Here is a 20,505-nt window from a genome sequence, read left to right as displayed (position 1 = left end):
CAAAGTGTCCCCACCTTAAAGGTGGCCTGTCATGAGAGGTATATTTGGTCAACACGAAAGAGAAAAGGACAACTGATGGTGTCCTTTCAGGTTAACAGGTGTTCCCTGGTTGGACAGTCCTCATTAAGCAGGTACCACTGTCCCCATAATAGACTACCGCACTTTTCATTTATACCTCAAATCTATGCCAGTATTGGCGTTAACTGGTAATTACCGGTTGAAATGGGAAAATACCAGAAAAAATGTGCTGCCGGTATGAGCTACGGGTTGATTTTTAAAACTACCGGGTTTTTTTCGCTGGTAAAACAACAAAACCAGTACTCTTAGTTTGTGTGTGGACTGTTTGCATCATAAAAGTTTGCGTACCGGTTTGAAAAATACTAGCGCCATCACTGTATGCACTGTAAAAAACCTACTGAATTTCCCCATCAACACAACAGATCAACAAAGAAGACGACCAACAGTCCAAACAATAATCAAACGCATTGTGTGGATAAACCAACAAAGCCACTATCGTCAAAACTAACACAATACTCAAACGTGTATTTTTTGATAAACCAAGATGGCTATGACTCAATCTTTCCTGTGCCATCTATCTATTGATACAACCAGCAGTTTGTTTGTACAGTGGTACCTCTACTTAAGGACCTCCAACAAACTGACAAAAGTTACGGTAGCTCAGTTGGTAGAGCACTGGACTTGTGATCGAAAGGTCGCAGGTTCAAATTCGGGCCGGGACGGACACGGGTCAACTTTATGTGCAGACCCAGAGACGGAAGCCATGTCCCACCCCCGTGTCATCACAATGGCACGTAAAAGACCTTGGTCATTCTGCCATAAGTGCAGGTGGCTGAATACACCTAAACACGCAGACACCTGGGTAGCGCGACCCCGTTGCTGCTAGCTTTCCACTAGGAGGAAGCGACCCGAATTTCCCAGCGATGAGACAATAAAGTAATGAAAATGAAATGAAATGAAAGTAGAACTAAACTTACTGACACTTTGAACAGAAGGTCTGAAAAAAATCAGGTCTTAATATATTACAAGAAGTTTTAAAATGGAGGGCCCTAAAACAGGTTTTACTGTTTTGATCTTCTTTCAGCCACTTGAAACTTACCGGAGCACACTGTGAGAGCTTGTCTGCGGCCACCAGCTGAACGTTCATGTTGCGACTCTGTGACTTGCCCCGCGACTTGATCAACCGCTGCAACACCTGTTGAACAACAACAAAACACGTCAAATTTGAACCCCAAAAATCCTTACAACGATGAGTGTTGTTTTTACCAGGGTGAAATATGCATGTAGAGAGGAACAGCCTTCAAGACCTCCATCGCTTTTAGAAAATCAGGTCTTAAAATCCTAGGAGGGAGTCTTAAAATGGGGGTAAATCTACAATTACGGGGATGAGGGAAGTATTATGGCAGGCAAAGAGGGATGGTTGATGATGTGACAGACTGACCAACACAAAGACGGTGAGGCAGAAGGACAGACACACAAACATACCTACAGCAGGCGAGAATATCTTGGATAATACAAATAAAGGGACGAGGGAAATCTTGTGGCAGGCACAGACGGATGGCTGATGATGTGACAGACTGACAAACACACAGACATTGAGGCAGGAAGACAGACACACAAACAGACTTACCTTGGGTGACGAAATCTTGACGTAGACGACGATGGGGGCGAGGGAGGTCTTGGCTAGCTGGGACGGGTGGTTGATGGTGTCACAGTCCAGGACTACAAGCTGCAGTGTCCGCGCCAGCTCAAATATCCGCTCTATTTCCGCCTGCACTTCCACTGAAACATTACATTACCTCAGTTACAGCTCAAATATCCGCTCCATTTCCGCCTGCACTTCCACTGAAACATTACATTACCTCAGTTACTTCTTCTTCTAGGCAAGTGTGTTTTGTGTGTTTGACTGTTTTTACCCCCGCCTTCAGGCAGCAATACGCAGATTTGGTAGGTGGCATACTTGGTAATTTTTGTGTTTCTATAACCCACCAAACTCTGACATGGGTTAAAGGGAACATGCACCCGATGGTTTAACCGTGAAGGAATTAAAAAACACGTACCATCATAGATTACAGGATCGCACTTAAGTCTTGTGCTTGTGTGTACACACGAAGGAGGACAAGACACTAGCAGGTCTGCACATAAGCTGACCTGGGAGATCTGGAAAATCGTCCTTAACCCACCAGGACAAGGGACAATAATTTGTTGTTATTGAATCTGAAAAATCTCCACCCTTAACCCATCAGGACAATGGACAATAAAGTGTTGTTATTGCTAATGCTGGTGTTGTATTGCAACATAACAATTTGTAGTCATACTACAGACTGCATATATATATATATAAGTGAAAAGGAACAATGTAGAACAAATAAATAAACGTGATGCTCACATAGTCCAGAAGACCGAGGATTGGTGCGCTCCATGATGGCTCGCTTGCTTGGGTTATTCAACAACGAGCGCTTCGCCAGCGAAATATCAGCAGTTACCCGTGTGATGATAATCCTGAAAGTATAATAAAAAGTTTGTCATGACGAAATTCGCTGCAGACTTCTGTGCTGTAAATATAACTTCATTCATCTCTCTAGTTGTCTTCCTCATCTTTAACCTCCTCACTGACAGTAAATAGAAACCATTGCATCTGCCTATATTGACAACGTTGGTGTGTAAATGAACACACACACACACACACACACACACACACACACACACACACACACACACACATTTTTGTTGCTCTTTGGTGTTTTCTTTTAAAGGTTTGTTGACCGTGAACCAGTTCACACAGAGCCTCAGCTGATGTCCTACAGGCGGGGAAAGGGTTAAATCCCAGCTTTTGCGATGTCTCCATTGACGTACAACAAATGACCAAAGAGCTGATGCTGCACCACAACCTCACAAGAACTCAAGTGACTTTGTAATCTGCGAACACGCACACACGCACGCGCACACACACACCTTTCACCCCCAGTGTCGGCAAAAAAAGACAAAAGCGCACAAGCATAAACTCAGCCTTTCACACCACAACCCTCTCCATACATACCATTTCAGACTGGAAAAAAACACACACAAAAACGGTGTTTAAATTTCCATGACACTGACCTTCCTTCGAAGTGATGCTTGAGAAAGTCGAAGAGCGCCTTCTGCATCATGTCGGTGACCTCGTAACCCTTGAGTGACGGCCCTATCAGCACTACTGGCCGCATAGAAGGCACAACTTCGTAGGGAGGTATACTTTCAGACTGCACACGTAATTGTTAATCCACAGTTAGTATCAGCCACTAACCCACACAAACCAATATCACTTGTCTCTGTGACAGACCACCACATACAACAAAACAAAAGAAGTAAAAGTTACAAAGGAATGCAATGTCAACTGTGCAAATGATTTCCATCACATAAGATCAAGTCTATGATGTGATGATAAACATGCCAACATTCTTAATGCAAAGTCTATGATGTGATGATAAATATGCCAACATTCTTAATGCAAAGTCTAGGTTGCAGGTTGCGACCCCTGAAGAATGGTGAGTACCCCAAAAATGAATCAAAAACCAGAATCTTTGTAAACGAAACGTTTCATTTTTGACAAAACAAGACATTCACATGTTTTAGAAAGGTTTGCGTTTCTCCTTGGTGGGTGGTGTCATGCTGGTCTGAACAGTGTCAAACAAAGTGCTACCATCTGTACCCACCTTCTTGAAGAAAGGTTTGCGTTTCTCCTTGGTGGGTGGTGTAATGCTGGTCTGAACAGTGTCAACCAAAGTGCTACCATCTGTACCCACCTTCTTGAAGAAAGGTTTGCGTTTCTCCTTGGTGGGTGGTGTAATACTGGTCTGAACAGTGTGAAACAAAGTGCTACCATCTGTACCCACCTTCTTGAAGAAAGGTTTGCGTTTCCCCTTGGTGGGTGGTGTCATGCTGGTCTGAACAGTGTCAAACAAAGTGCTACCATCTGTACCCACCTTCTTGAAGAAAGGTTTGCGTTTCTCCTTGGTGGGTGGTGTCATGCTGGTCTGAACAGTGTCAAACAAAGTGCTACCATCTGTACCCACCTTCTTGAAGAAAGGTTTGCGTTTCTCCTTGGTGGGTGGTGTAATGCTGGTCTTGCTGGATTTGGAGTTGCCCAGGCTGTCGCTGTCCTCCCCCACATTGCTGTCCACGCCGTTCTGGTTTTCTTCTATACCTGTACACACACACCACCGTCATGTTATACCTGTACACACACACCACCGTCATATTATACCTGTACACACACACCACCGTCATATCATACCTGTACACACACACCACCATCATATTATACCTGTACACACACACCACCATCATATGTGGCCATTTCTGCGAAAAGGGACCCTGTTGATCTAAGCCTCTGATTGGAGAAACGCGGGGTCAAAGTTAGAGCAAAATGTAAACAAACTTTGCTGTGCTGACTGATGTCCACTTCAAGTTGAATTTCTAAAATGTTCAATGAATTATCAGCGATAGTACAATGAACAGCAATTTAAAGTAATGGAAAATAGTCTTGGGATCAACATTACAAACTTCTAAAAATGTTTATGTTCATTCCTCCTCAGGAAAAACACATCGAACCGATGACAAGTTGACTGCGATGATGCCGAAAATGGCGACAGAGTGTTTTGTTGTGCTTCGAAAAACATTTTTTCGTCGCTAGTTTTGGTCAAGTTAAAACAACTTACCTACTTTTTTTTTAATGTTTGACAGTAAGCTTAATATAAACTTTCATCTGGAAGCACATTCAGCAAAGTGATGTAGCCAAATCATCACACAGCTACATTTCACTAGACGGATCTATACGCATAGTTCAGGTAGATCTGACTTTCACGCGACCGTAGCACTGTACGAAAAAGCAGACGACAAACGCAGTTGCCCGATGAAGAACAGTTACTCCCCGTTTACATCTTTAGTTGCTTCCCTTGCTAAAGTTACTGATATTTAGATCAGTGGTTACTGACTGGGGCATTCTGTTCTTTGCAGCTGTGAATTCTGATAGTGGAAGGGCAAGTCAGTCTTCTCAGTTGAACACGGAATGTTCTGCTGACAGAAGTCGCTTTGGGATAAGACAACGATTTTGTTGACGAGGTCAATGCTGTTAATTCAGAATTATTTTGTTGCACTTCGCCCGGACATTATTTTGTGACTCCGAAGTCGAAGCAGATCTACTTTGATCACGATGGTGTTGTAAACGTTCATGATGACAACGCACACTACTAATCGGTTAAAGAGTTCTCCAAGAGCATAGGCCTATTGCGAAGCAAGGTCTTCCTCTTCCTGATCGTTTGAATGCCCGGACATCGTAAATGAGAACCTGTTGCTCTTACCGTTTGCTGTCTCCACTTAGATCTATGACAGGCTACAATTTCAGGTAAGTTACCATATAGACTGCAGTGTGTGTTTTGTGTGTGTGTGTGTGTGCGCGCGCGCAGCTTGTGTGTGTGTGTGTGTGTGTTGTGTGAGGGTTTTTGTATGTGTGTGTGTGTGTGTGTGTGTGTGTGTGTGTGTGTGTGTGTGTGTGTGTGTGTGAGAGAGAGAGAGAGAGAGAGAGAGAGAAAGAGGGGTAGATAGAGGGAGAGAGATGATAATGACAATGATGATTTTGATGATGATGATGATGATGATGATGATGATGATGATGATGATGATGATGATGATGATGATGATGATGATGATGGTGGTGGTGGTATGTGTGTACGTGTAGTATGTTTTTAAATTCCTCTTTTTTTTATTCAACCAATGTTACTCTCTTTCTCTCAGTTTGCAGGCGTGGAACAGCAAACAAGTCCAGCAATTCACCGGACAGTGCAACAACAAAAGACAGAAGTGCCTGGCCACAAAGCAGGTGTTCGACAGAATGGGGCAACAGCAATGTCCAGCCGGTTCCAGTTCCAAGGAAATCAGCATGGTTTACCCTTGGGACTTTGCTCAGTAGGTAAAGACATATTAATACTTAACAATTTGTCAGTCCTTTAAAAAAAGGGGGGGGGAGCAATACAGTTATATTTGTGTTTATGTGCTGTTTTCTCCAACAAAGAAGCACACACACAGACACACACACACACAGACACAGACACACACACATACATACACACACACACACACACACACACACACACACACACACACACACACACACACACACTACATTTTCGATAATGTCACCATACCATACCAGCTTAGAAATGGCAAGTGGACAGGTACCCAAAACCAGACTTGAGCTGTGCAAATAGTGGTTAGTAAATAATATGTTGATCAACTCTGTGGTTGCCTTTGTTTCAGAGAAGCAAATCGTCTACCTTGCGAATGAGGCAGGGGTACAGAGGAGGGTAGCAACTTCAGTCTTCGGCATGGTGCATCAATACTTAGGCATGCAGTTTTGTGTGTGAATGAACAGCACAAATCCATTTTGAAAATGTCTTGATCGTCGGCCACATCAAGTTCGACCCTGATTGGCATTTCAGTTTGTTGAAAGTAAAGGGAGACGTTCGATAGCAGAGTGCACGGATGACATTTTCAATTCAGTGAAGTGATGGACAGACTGACAGACCCACGTGTGCAAGGACACACAGCACCATGTGTTACTTTCTACAACTGGAAGCTGTATTTACCAAGGAAACTGAACAATTAATCCTTGTTATGAAATTTAGAAGTACCACAACTTGTGTGTGTATTGTTTTCAGCAGACAGCCTCAAATAGTTTGTGTTTGTATGTGTGTCGGTGAAGAAAGAATAGAACATGGAGGGGGGAGAGGTAGTATGAAAGAAGAAGAAATATTCGAGAAAAAAATCATATGGCTGATTGTTTTTACATTTAGTCAAGTTTTGATTAAATGTTTTAACATAGAGGGGGAATCGAGACGAGGGTCGTGGTGTATGTGTGTGTGTCTGTGCGTGTGTGTGTGTAGAGCGATTCAGACTAAACTACTGGACCGATCTTTATGAAATTTTACATGAGAGTTCCTGGGTATAAAATCCCCAGATTTTTTATTTTTTATTTCGATAAATGTCTTTTATGACGTCATATCCGGATTTTTGTAAAAGTTGAGGCGGCACTGTCACACCTTCATTTTTCAATCAAATTGATTGAAATTTTGGCCAAGCAATCTTCGACGAAGGCCGGACTTCAGTATTGCATTTCAGCATGGAGGCCTAAAAATTAATTTATGACTTTGGTCATTAAAAATCTGAAAATTGTAATTAAAAATATTTTTTTATAAAACGATTCAAAATTACTTTTTTGTTATTCTTCATCATGTTCTGATTCCAAAAACATATAAATATGTTATATTCGGATTAAAATCAAGCTCTGCAAATTAAAAATATAAAAATTATGATTAAAATTAAATTTACGAAATCGTTTTAAAAACAATTTCACCTTATTCCTTGTTGGTTCCTGATTCCAAAAACATATAGATATGATATGTTTGGATTAAAAACACGCTCAGAAAGTTAAAACGAAGAGAGGTACAGTAAAGTGTGCTATGCAGCACAGCGCAACCGCTACCGCGCTGAACAGGCTCGTCACTTTCACTGCCTTTTGCACTAGCGGCGGACTACGGTGATTGTGAAAAAAATGCAGTGCGTTCAGTTTCATTCTGTGAGTTCCACAGCTTGACTAAATGTAGTAATTTCGCCTTACGCGACTTGTTTCTTCTGCATGGGAGGAGAGAATGATAGAAAAACACGAAAAAGTAAAAATTAGGGTAACGTTACAAAAAGGGCAATAACTCTGGAATGAAACATTATTTTGACCTAAAACCATACAAGTAATAACGGCAGATGCTTGAACTTACTATTTCCCGGCAAAAGTTTGTTTTTAAAAGTTTGGCCATTTTAAGTCATTTTGGGGGTATCTCCAAAAAAGGGTCATAACTCCGTGAAAAATAAATTTTAAGGTCTGAAATTCTCACATCACGTTCTAAATATAACAGTCTGTCAAATAAAATCCAAAACTCAAAATCGATAAATTTGTCAACAAGGTCCCTTTTCGCAGAAATGGCCACATATTATACCTGAACACACACCACCGTCATATCATACCTGTACAAACACACCACCATCATATTATACCTGTACACACACCACCGTCATATTATACCTGTACACACACACCACCGTCATATCATACCTGTACACACACACCAAGACCTTCCTAAAGTAAAATGAGAATGAGCAAAGAAAAAAATCATTTAGGGTGTAAAAACCACATACCTGGTGTAGGGGGAGTGGAACCTCGTGAGTTTGTCGGTTTGGAATTCAGCAAGTTGTCTATGTTGCCAGACGAGCTGGTTTTGCTGTGAAGAGAAAAAACAATAAACAATTAAAAACGCTCGCGCTGGACCCGAGTACTCTTCAGACTGGCTCGCTCCCCCAGTATGAAGGTTTTGTCTTGTGCACGTGGATTTTATTAAAAAAAAAAAAAAAATATTCATTTATTTTACACAATTAAAAAAATTATTAGAGTAAAATAAAACATTAAAACGTTCATAATAAACAATAGTAAACAAGAATGTAAAAAAAGAAAAAAAAAATAGACCGCTCATGCCGGGAATCGAACCCGGATCACTTTTGCCATAGGCGGACGTGCTTTCCACCAAGCCACCAACTCTGACAATTTTGCCAGTGAACTCAAATGCCTAGAGTGCTAACTTTGCTCGTTCAGGTCGCGTAGCACGCGAACTGTGAGTGGCACACGCACGCAAAGTCGCTGGCTGTTCTATTAGCCGAACAGCAGTTCTATCCCACCGCGAATTGCGCCCACCGCCAAGAGTCGTTTTTGTGGATTATTTCGCATTTAGGTCCCATGCCCAGGTAACATTATGAAGTTTTAATACGATCAATCGGACCTAGTATCAAGTTAGTGTATCAAGTTTTGAACGAACTGCGCCCAGAAGTTTCCCAGGAATAAGCTGTTAAGTCGAGACAGACAGACAGACAGACACACAATTAAAGTCCGCTGAGCCCAAGTACTAGCGTACTCGGGGATTAAAAATCTGCATATACAAGAACAAGAACAATAGGAAAACAAGGCCTTTAAATTTATTTTCTCTGGAAATCAACCCCTATTTTAAGACTCCCTCCTATTTGTTTGTTGAACGTTAGGTGGTGTCTCTTCGTCCTTACTGTTTGTTGAACGTTAGGTGGTGTCTCTTCTTCCTTACTGTTTGTTGAACGTTAGGTGGTGTCTCTTCTTCCTTACTGTTTGTTGAACGTTAGGTGGTGTCTCTTCTTCCTTACTGATTTTCTTCGTTCTCTTTCTGTCATCTGTGCTTTGATAGTTTTAGTATTTTGTTGTTGCTAAAGACATTCGTCAAAATTGGTCCGTGTTCGTTTTTTATTGTCAATGTTTGTGGTGAGTACATTGTCATTGTTATCTTGTTCTAGTTCTTTTCACCTGCATTCTCTTGTTCTAGTTCTTTTCACCTGCCGTCTCTTGTTCTAGTTCTTTTCACCTGCATTCTCTTGTTCTAGTTCTTTTCACCGGCCGTCTCTTGTTCTAGTTCTTTTCACCGGCCGTCTCTTGTTCTAGTTCTTTTCACCTGCATTCTCTTGTTCTAGTTCTTTTCACCTGCATTCTCTTGTTCTAGTTCTTTTCACCGGCCGTCTCTTGTTCTAGTTCTTTTCACCGGCCGTCTCTTGTTCTAGTTCTTTTCACCTGCATTCTCTTGTTCCAGTTCTTTTCACCTGCCGTCTCTTGTTCTAGTTCTTTTCACCGGCCGTCTCTTGTTCTAGTTCTTTTCACCGGCCGTCTCTTGTTCTAGTTCTTTTCACCTGCATTCTCTTGTTCTAGTTCTTTTCACCTGCCGTCTCTTGTTCTAGTTCTTTTCACCTGCATTCTCTTGTTCTTAATCTGTGTATTCTGCAAAGAGACTCTTTTCCCCTTACAAAGATTTGGAATGCACCGATGTCTTGACATTAGCACTGACAGCTTTGCCACACAGGAACACGGGAAGTCAGATGCACCTGCCTCTACAAGTGTTAGAATGCTTGCAGCAAACTGTGTGTAAAGTGACACCCTCCTCTACAAGTGTTAGAATGCTTGCAGCAAACTGTGTGTACAGTGAGATTCTCCTCTACAAGTGTTAGAATGCTTGCAGCAAACTGTGTGTACAGTGACACCCTCCTCTACAAGTGTTAGAATGCTTGCAGCAAACTGTGTGTACAGTGACACCCTCCTCTACAAGTGTTAGAATGCTTGCAGCAAACTGTGTGTACAGTGACACCCTCCTCTACAAGTGTTAGAATGCTTGCAGCAAACTGTGTGTACAGTGACACCCTCCTCTACAAGTGTTAGAATGCTTGCAGCAAACTGTGTGTACAGTGACACCCTCCTCTACAAGTGTTAGAATGCTTGCAGCAAACTGTGTGTACAGTGACACCCTCCTCTACAAGTGTTAGAATGCTTGCAGCAAACTGTGTGTACAGTGAGACCCTCCTCTACAAGTGTTAGAATGCTTGCAGCAAACTGTGTGTACAGTGAGACCCTCCTCTACAAGTGTTAGAATGCTTGCAGCAAACTGTGTGTACAGTGACACCCTCCTCTACAAGTGTTAGAATGCTTGCAGCAAACTGTGTGTACAGTGACACCCTCCTCTACAAGTGTTAGAATGCTTGCAGCAAACTGTGTGTACAGTGAGACCCTCCTCCACAAGTGTTAGAATGCTTGCAGCAAACTGTGTGTACAGTGACACCCTCCTCTACAAGTGTTAGAATGCTTGCAGCAAACTGTGTGTACAGTGACACCCTCCTCTACAAGTGTTAGAATGCTTGCAGCAAACTGTGTGTACAGTGACACCCTCCTCTACAAGTGTTAGAATGCTTGCAGCAAACTGTGTGTACAGTGAGACTCTCCTCTACAAGTGTTAGAATGCTTGCAGCAAACTGTGTGTACAGTGAGACTCTCCTCTACAAGTGTTAGAATGCTTGCAGCAAACTGTGTGTACAGTGAGACTCTCCTCTACAAGTGTTAGAATGCTTGCAGCAAACTGTGTGTACAGTGAGACTCTCCTCTACAAGTGTTAGAATGCTTGCAGCAAACTGTGTGTACATTGACACCCTCCTCTACAAGTGTTAGAATGCTTGCAGCAAACTGTGTGTACAGTGACACCCTCCTCTACAAGTGTTAGAATGCTTGCAGCAAACTGTGTGTACAGTGACACCCTCCTCTACAAGTGTTAGAATGCTTGCAGCAAACTGTGTGTACAGTGACACCCTCCTCTACAAGTGTTAGAATGCTTGCAGCAAACTGTGTGTACAGTGACACCCTCCTCTACAAGTGTTAGAATGCTTGCAGCAAACTGTGTGTACAGTGACACCCTCCTCTACAAGTGTTAGAATGCTTGCAGCAAACTGTGTGTACAGTGACACCCTCCTCTACAAGTGTTAGAATGCTTGCAGCAAACTGTGTGTACAGTGACACCCTCCTCTACAAGTGTTAGAATGCTTGCAGCAAACTGTGTGTACAGTGACACCCTCCTCTACAAGTGTTAGAATGCTTGCAGCAAACTGTGTGTACAGTGAGACCCTCCTCTACAAGTGTTAGAATGCTTGCAGCAAACTGTGTGTACAGTGACACCCTCCTCTACAAGTGTTAGAATGCTTGCAGCAAACTGTGTGTACAGTGACACCCTCCTCTACAAGTGTTAGAATGCTTGCAGCAAACTGTGTGTACAGTGAGACCCTCCTCTACAAGTGTTAGAATGCTTGCAGCAAACTGTGTGTACGGTGACACCCTCCTCTACAAGTGTTAGAATGCTTGCAGCAAACTGTGTGTACAGTGACACCCTCCTCTACAAGTGTTAGAATGCTTGCAGCAAACTGTGTGTACAGTGACACCCTCCTCTACAAGTGTTAGAATGCTTGCAGCAAACTGTGTGTACAGTGACACCCTCCTCTACAAGTGTTAGAATGCTTGCAGCAAACTGTGTGTACAGTGAGACCCTCCTCTACAAGTGTTAGAATGCTTGCAGCAAACTGTGTGTACAGTGACACCCTCCTCTACAAGTGTTAGAATGCTTGCAGCAAACTGTGTGTACAGTGAGACCCTCCTCTACAAGTGTTAGAATGCTTGCAGCAAACTGTGTGTACGGTGACACCCCTCCTCTACAAGTGTTAGAATGCTTGCAGCAAACTGTGTGTACAGTGCCACCCTCCTCTACAAGTGTTAGAATGCTTGCAGCAAAGTGTGTGTACAGTGAGACCCTCCTCTACAAGTGTTAGAATGCTTGCAGCAAACTGTGGGTACAGTGACACCCTCCTCTACAAGTGTTAGAATACTTGCAGCAAACTGTGTGTACAGTGACACCCTCCTCTACAAGTGTTAGAATGCTTGCAGCAAACTGTGTGTACAGTGACACCCTCCTCTACAAGTGTTAGAATGCTTGCAGCAAACTGTGTGTACAGTGACACCCTCCTCTACAAGTGTTAGAATGCTTGCAGCAAACTGTGTGTACAGTGACACCTCCTCTACAAGTGTTAGAATGCTTGCAGCAAACTGTGTGTACAGTGAGACTCTCCTCTACAAGTGTTAGAATGCTTGCAGCAAACTGTGTGTACAGTGACACCTCCTCTACAAGTGTTAGAATGCTTGCAGCAAACTGTGTGTACAGTGACACCCTCCTCTCAAGACCTCCAATAATCGAAGAAAGTTAGGTCTTAAATAGGAGGGAGCCTTAAAATGGGGTTCAATTTACAGAGGTTATGAAAACAAAATTTAAGGAAAACAAGGTCTCAAATGGGAGGGTTAGTCTTAAATTCGGGGGTCTTAACCAAAGGGGTTTTTACTGTACCGACAATGTGATCAATCACTAATCAGGAACTGGATTCCAAGTCAGTGTCTTTCCTAAAGCAGGTGTTTCGTGACAAATGAAAGTTATCAATTGTTGAGCGAGTTGTTTCAAAACCATTGAGAATGGCCCCAAACCATGTGTTTCTTTCCCACAACCTCTTCCTCAGAACAATAATGGTAGCGTGATTAGGGAGCTTCACATCAGGACAGCAGCTGAAAGATTTCTTTACCAAACTCAAATTTTAGCAGTACAGTGGAACCCTCGTAATAAGACACCCAGACCTGTTTACCCTAAACCCGAGGCAAGAGTACTTTCCCAATAAAGTTCAGTGTATTTTTCATAAAGTTGGTGTACTTTGCAAGAAAAGCAATATGGGGCTAGGGAAAATGTACGCGTGGGTGCAAACGTGTTTGTGTAAGAATAGCATGTCTTGTGAACATCTTCAGAATTTCACTCCTTCCAATACAACAGGGATAAAACAATTTTATTTACCTGTCAGTTTATAGCATTTTTACCAGTGTCTTCCAAACAGATTGATAATGAAAAGATGAAGTTCGTGAAATAACATCTGCGGTTGACAGTGGCAAGTTCATTTTTACAATCATCTCAGAAAACATTGCTTCAGCGCGGACTACAGCCTTTTCTTCTGGCAGGATTTGTTTTGCGGGAATGAACTTCATAATTCCTTGGCAGCTTTTAGCGGATTTCTTTGCAGCAACCTTGTCCAGGTGAGTTTTGGAACTGCAGTGTCGTTTGATGTCATATTTCCCAGCATGGGCAACGGAGAAATCTGATTTACAATACTTGCAGTGTGCATGACTTTTTCCCCATAGTAGACTCCACAATTCCTGGCTCTTTCTTATATTTCTCCCAGAAAATCTGCTGCTTCTGCTGTTTAGACTTGGTACAGTCATCCAAAACTGGTACATTTTTCTGCTTCATTTTGACACGATTGTCCAGACGATCGCACGTGCCAACAACTGAACAAGGTTTCCACAGCTAAAGACTCGCTGTCATGGTTATCTCCCTTCGATCGAAACCGGTATCAGTTGTACCATTCCGTAATCAGCATACCAACACCGGAAAACGTATTCTAGACTTTTTCTTAGGCGTATTTTGTGCGTGTGTCGCGTATTTGTGTACCGATAATTATTTGGCGTACAAAATACGCCCAAATCGTACTGGTAAACAGGTCTGGACACCCATCCACCCACCCCCAATTTAAGATTCCCTATTATTTCAAGACTTGTTTTCTCAGATTATTGTTGATAACCTGTGTAATTGTAGTCCTATTTTAAGACTGAGACTCTCCTCTTTAAGAGTAAGACCCAATTTTCTCACATGTGTGGAGGTCTTAAAAGGGGGGTACCACTGTATTTCAGGTGTCATCACACGACAAAGCACTGTAAGGGGGGTACCATTGTATTTCAGGTGTCATCACATGACAAAGCACTGTAAGGGGGGTACCACTGTATTTCAGGTGTCATGACATGACAAAGCACTGTAAGGGGGGAACCACTGTATTTCAGGTGTCATCACATGACAAAGCACTGTAAGGGGGGTACCACTGTATTTCAGGTGTCATCACATGACAAAGCACTGTAAGGGGGGTACCACTGTATTTCAGGTGTCATCACATGACAAAGCACTGTAAGGGGGGTACCACTGTATTTCAGGTGTCATCACATGACAAAGCACTGTAAGGGGGGAACCACTGTATTTCAGGTGTCATCACATGACAAAGCACTGTAAGGGGGGTACCACTGTATTTCAGGTGTCATTACATGACAAAGCACTGTAAGGGGGGTACCACTGTATTTCAGGTGTCATCACATGACAAAGCACTGTAAGGGAAGTACCACTGTATTTCAGGTGTCATCACATGACAAAGCACTGTAAGGGGGGTACCACTGTATTTCAGGTGTCATCACATGACAAAGCACTGTAAGGGGGGTACCACTGTATTTCAGGTGTCATCACATGACAAAGCACTGTAAGGGGGGTACCACTGTATTTCAGGTGTCATCACATGACAAAGCACTGTAAGGGGGGTACCACTGTATTTCAGGTGTCATTACACGACAAAGCACTGTAAGGGGGGTACCACTGTATTTCAGGTGTCATCACATGACAAAGCACTGTAAGGGGGGTACCACTGTATTTCAGGTGTCATTACATGACAAAGCACTGTAAGGGGGGTACCACTGTATTTCAGGTGTCATCACATGACAAAGCACTGTAAGGGGGGTACCACTGTATTTCAGGTGTCATTACACGACAAAGCACTGTAAGGGGGGTACCATTGTATTTCAGGTGTCATTACATGACAAAGCACTGTAAGGGGGGTACCACTGTATTTCAGGTGTCATTACATGACAAAGCACTGTAAGGGGGGTACCACTGTATTTCAGGTGTCATTACATGACAAAGCACTGTGGTCAAGTTAACAGACACAGGGACAAGAGAAGATGGCCTTTACTGCGAGGTGTCTTCTGATTTCAGGGGTCTTACATCACAGTCAGTAACAAAGATTCATTCCTCATTCAATTCACTTTTACGGTCATTTCGGACAAGTTTTTGAAGACTAGTGGAAGTTTCTTGAAAGTACTCTAACAAAGTACTATTCAGCTGTTCCCTCAGTGCACCAACCCCCACAACAACCCCTCCCCACCACCAATCCCAACTCTCACATCACCCACCTACCCCCACCCCTCCCCACCACCAATCCCAACTCTCACATCACCCACCAACCCCACCACCAATCCCAACTCTCACATCACCCACCTACCCTCACCCCTCCCCACCACCAATCCCAACTCTCACATCACCCACCAACCCCACCCCTCCCCACCACCAATCCCAACTCTCACATCACCCACCTACCCCCACCCCTCCCCACCACCAATCCCAACTCTCACATCACCCACCTACCCCCACCCCTCCCCACCACCAATCCCAACTCTCACATCACCCACCAACCCCCCCCTCCCCACCACCAATCCCAACTCTCACATCACCCACCTACCCCCACCCCTCCCCACCACCAATCCCAACTCTCACATCACCCACCTACCCCCACCCCTCCCCACCACCAATCCCAACTCTCACATCACCCACCTACCCTCACCCCTCCCCACCACCAATCCCAACTCTCACATCACCCACCAACCCACCCCTCCCCACCACCAATCCCAACTCTCACATCACCCACCTACCCCCACCCCTCCCCACCACCAATCCCAACTCTCACATCACCCACCTACCCTCACCCCTCCCCACCACCAATCCCAACTCTCACATCACCCACCAACCCACCCCTCCCCACCACCAATCCCAACTCTCACATCACCCACCTACCCTCACCCCTCCCCACCACCAATCCCAACTCTCACATCACCCACCAACCCCCACCCCTCCCCACCACCAATCCCAACTCTCACATCACCCACCTACCCTCACCCCTCCCCACCACCAATCCCAACTCTCACATCACCCACCAACCCCCACCCCCCCACCACCAATCCCAACTCTCACATCACCCACCAACCCCCACCCCTCCCCACCACCAATCCCAACTCTCACATCACCCACCTACCCCCACCCCTCCCCACCACCAATCCCAACTCTCACATCACCCACCTACCCCCACCCCAGCCCCCTACCCCTACCGGTCCTCTGTTGGCGCCTTATCTGGTACGACTGTCCTTATCTGGTACGACTGTCCTTATCTGGTACGACTGTCCTTATCTGAACTCTGTATGTTGTAATACCTTTTTTGGGGTGTAATTTTGTAATGAGCCAGTAAGTTAAGTCTGTTACCTATTCGAATTAGGTTATATATAGGCTTTTACATTGAATAAATATTAGTTTTTATATCTTTTTGCAAAATAATACTTACTCCCTTTGTGAGGCACTGTCATGGTTCAGAGGCACCAGCATGGAAATAGAAAAACATGTATGAGCATACGATTCCTGTAATGGTTTAAACTCATAATAGCCACGATTTCATACATTTTTTTTATGAAGTCTGTAGCAAACATGGCATACGATGAATCAGAGCTTGAAATCTTTGAGAAAAAACTCAATTATTACGAACCCATTACGCTAGCGTCCTTGTCTGAGCACAATAACCGTCTGGAACTGTTTTAATCATGTCTGTTGTTTATTGTTGACAGAAAATTCCAATTGTAACTGAGGCCTGAGTGTAAATTCAGTCCTTCGTGCACTATGTTTACATTATGGTAGATCTAACATCCCTTTCCTTCATTTTTAGTATAGAAATAACCTACAATATTGATACAAACTGCTTCATTTATTTCAAACATAGATTCAAATATGCAAATACTTTTTCACTTGCGTACATGTTTTAGTTCTGCATGCGCAGGAGTGTGTGCGTGCATGTGTGTGTGTGTGCATGAGTGCATGCTTGTGTGTATGTGTTAGGGTCATTTACAATGAATAATGATGTCTCTTTCATGGAAATTTAAAGTTAAGTTCCCAAATCAATCAGCACAGTAGATCTATTATGATGAGAAGAACGGGGTTTGAGATTTAGATCCAAAATGATTGAAGACTACAATCAAGACCTGACCAACTTTGAAAAGGAAAACGATAGAAACATACAGATACCAGCGGAGATAAAGTTTCAAAATTAAAATTTGCTTTGCTTGATCTTTTTTAACATTTTAAACTGGCTATCCATTGTGACGTTTACCTTATCATCCCAGTCAGAACTTACCCGCCATTAGAGTTACTTGCCATTGTCAAATTATTTTCCTATGGGCTAGGGAGTACTTATTATTATCAGTTCAGATAAGGACAAATTAGCTAAGGACAGCACTTGAGGAGAAAGTACAGATAAGGTGCCAACACCCACCCCCCCCCCCCCCTCCTCACCCAGGTAATTTTACAGGCTAGGAACAGAAATCTGATAAAAGCAAGGTCTTGATAGGAGGGAGGTCGTAAATAGACAAATTCCGAAAATAACTCTGTTGGGTTTGTATGGGTTGTGCAAGAGTGAGTACCCTTGGTTTTCTCTGACAAACATTGGAGGCGCTAATCACTAACAGATGGTGTGTCGGAAACACGTTGACAGGAGCAAATGTTTCCAAAACACCACTTGCTAATGAGTGGCCCCTCCAATGTTTGTCAGAGGCACCACAAGGCTATTCACTCTTCCCCAGCCCATACAAACACCACTTGCTAATGAGTGGCCCCTCCACTGTTTGTCAGAGGCACCACAAGGCTATTCACTCTTCCCCAGCCCATACAAACACCACTTGCTAATGAGTGGCCCCTCCACTGTTTGTCAGAGGCACCACAAGGCTATTCACTATTCCCCAGCCCATACAAACACCACTTGCTAATGAGTGCCCCCTCCACTGTTTGTCTGAGGCACCAAAAGGCTATTCACTATTCCCCAGCCCATACAAACACCACTTGCTAATGAGTGCCCCCTCCACTGTTTGTCTGAGGCACCACAAGGCTATTCACTCTTCCCCAGCCCATACAAACACCACTTGCTAATGAGTGGCCCCTCCACTGTTTGTCAGAGGCACCACAAGGCTATTCACTCTTCCCCAGCCCATACAAACACCACTTGCTAATGAGTGGCCCCTCCACTGTTTGTCAGAGGCACCACAAGGCTATTCACTCTTCCCCAGTCCATACAAACACCACTTCCTAATGAGTGCCCCCTCCACTGTTTGTCAGAGGCACCACAAGGCTATTCACTCTTCCCCAGCCCATACAAACACCACTTGCTAATGAGTGCCCCCTCCACTGTTTGTCAGAGGCACCACAAGGCTATTCACTATTCCCCAGCCCATACAAACACCACTTGCTAATGAGTGGCCCCTCCACTGTTTGTCAGAGGCACCACAAGGCTATTCACTATTCCCCAGTCCATACAAACACCACTTGCTAATGAGTGCCCCCTCCACTGTTTGTCAGAGGCACCACAAGGCTATTCACTCTTCCCCAGCCCATACAAACACCACTTGCTAATATAATGAGTGCCCCCTCCACTGTTTGTCAGAGGCACCACAAGGCTATTCACTCTTCCCCAGCCCATACAAACACCACTTGCTAATATAATGAGTGCCCCCTCCACTGTTTGTCAGAGGCACCACAAGGCTATTCACTCTTCCCCAGCCCAAACAAACCAGACAGGAGTTATTTCAAAACAAGAAGAGCAAACGCTCGATCGAGTCACTTTCGCAGTTCTGAATATTATATGAGGCATCAGATGGACAGGAAGAAATTGCTATTCACAACACAATGAGTCACGTTCACATAAAATTTGAGCCCGGTCACTTTTATAGTTTCCGAGAAAAGCCCAACGTTAAGTTGTGTGTTGCCGAACAGAAAAGGCTAGTTATCTCCCTTGTTTTTCTGATAATGTTCGTAAAAGGCTACAGATGTAAATACTTTGATGTAAAGAATAATCCTACAAAGTTTCAATCACATCCGATGAACTTTGTCAAAGATATAAAATGTCTAATTTTTCCTTTGACGCTGACCTGTGACCTTGAAAAAGGTCAAAGGTCAACGAAACCATCGTTAAAGTGTAGAGGTCATTGGAGGTCACGACTAAACAAAATATGAGCCCGATCGCTTTGATAGTTTCCGAGAAAAGTTTGTCAAAGATATAAAATGTCTAATTTTTCCTTTGACGCTGACCTGTGACCTTGAAAAAGGTCAAAGGTCAACGAAACCATCGTTAAAGTGTAGAGGTCATTGGAGGTCACGACTAAACAAAATATGAGCCCGATCGCTTTGATAGTTTCCGAGAAAAGTCCAACGTTAAGGTGGTGTCTACGGCCGGCCGGCCGGACGGCCGGCCGGACAGACTAACACTGACCGATTACATAGAGTCACTTTTTCTCAAGTGACTCAAAAAATCGTCTATTGGGGATCTTAAAAGGGCAGCGGGGTAGTTTGACAGAGGTTATGAACAGACAATGTGAACAAGGCAAGGTCTAATTAGGAAGGAGGTTGTAATTTGACAGAGGTTATGAACAGACAATGTGAACAAGGCAAGGTCTAATTAGGAAGGAGGTTGTAATTTGACAGAGGTTATGAACAGACAATGTGAACAAGGCAAGGTCTAATTAGGAAGGAGATTGTAATTTGACAGAGGTTATGAACAGACAATGTGAACAAGGTCTAATTAGGAAGGAGATTGTAATTTGACAGAGGTTATGAACAGACAATGTGAACAAGGCAAGGTCTAATTAGGAAGGAGGTTGTAATTTGACAGAGGTTATGAACAGACAATGTGAACAAGGCAAGGTCTAATTAGGAAGGAGGTTGTAATTTGACAGAGGTTATGAACAGACAATGTGAACAAGGCAAGGTCTAATTAGGAAGGAGGTTGTAATTTGACAGAGGTTATGAACAGACAATGTGAACAAGGCAAGGTCTAATTAGGAAGGAGGTTGTAATTTGACAGAGGTTATGAACAGACAATGTGAACAAGGCAAGGTCTAATTAGGATGGAGATTGTAATTTGACAGAGGTTATGAACAGACAATGTGAACAAGGCAAGGTCTAATTAGGAAGGAGATTGTAATTTGACAGAGGTTATGAACAGACAATGTGAACAAGGCAAGGTCTAATTAGGAAGGAGGTTGTAATTTGACAGAGGTTATGAACAGACAATGTGAACAAGGCAAGGTCTAAT

The 20,505-nt window shown here is 43.5% G+C and overlaps 1 protein-coding gene and 1 long non-coding RNA gene across 4 annotated transcripts in view; one reads left to right on the top strand and one right to left on the bottom strand.

The window, feature by feature from the left end:
• The window catches only part of LOC138958042 (voltage-dependent L-type calcium channel subunit beta-1-like), a 76,940-nt gene that overhangs the window by 5,483 nt on the left and 50,952 nt on the right, over positions 1-20,505 (bottom strand). For 2 of the 3 annotated variants that reach the window (XM_070329088.1, XM_070329090.1), the window contains 7 exons: positions 16,720-16,734; positions 8,245-8,327; positions 4,071-4,201; positions 3,118-3,257; positions 2,408-2,520; positions 1,649-1,800; positions 1,118-1,213 (listed from right to left, as the gene is read on the bottom strand). In XM_070329088.1, coding sequence (XP_070185189.1) covers positions 1,118-1,213; positions 1,649-1,800; positions 2,408-2,520; positions 3,118-3,257; positions 4,071-4,201; positions 8,245-8,327; positions 16,720-16,734 — 730 coding nt within the window. The remainder of the gene's footprint in view (positions 1-1,117; positions 1,214-1,648; positions 1,801-2,407; positions 2,521-3,117; positions 3,258-4,070; positions 4,202-8,244; positions 8,328-16,719; positions 16,735-20,505) is intronic. The other variant, XM_070329089.1, reaches the window with a different exon arrangement.
• LOC138958043 (uncharacterized) lies at positions 4,348-7,193 on the top strand. The gene is made up of 3 exons (XR_011453272.1): positions 4,348-5,401; positions 5,791-5,965; positions 6,313-7,193. It is a non-coding gene; the product is annotated as an uncharacterized lncRNA (long non-coding RNA).

Source organism: Littorina saxatilis, linkage group LG2, assembly GCF_037325665.1.
Source record: "Littorina saxatilis isolate snail1 linkage group LG2, US_GU_Lsax_2.0, whole genome shotgun sequence".
In the NCBI taxonomy this organism is placed as follows: Eukaryota; Metazoa; Mollusca; class Gastropoda; order Littorinimorpha; family Littorinidae; genus Littorina; species Littorina saxatilis.
Note: the sequence above shows the minus strand (reverse complement) of the source record. Positions and strands in the feature narration are given on the sequence as shown.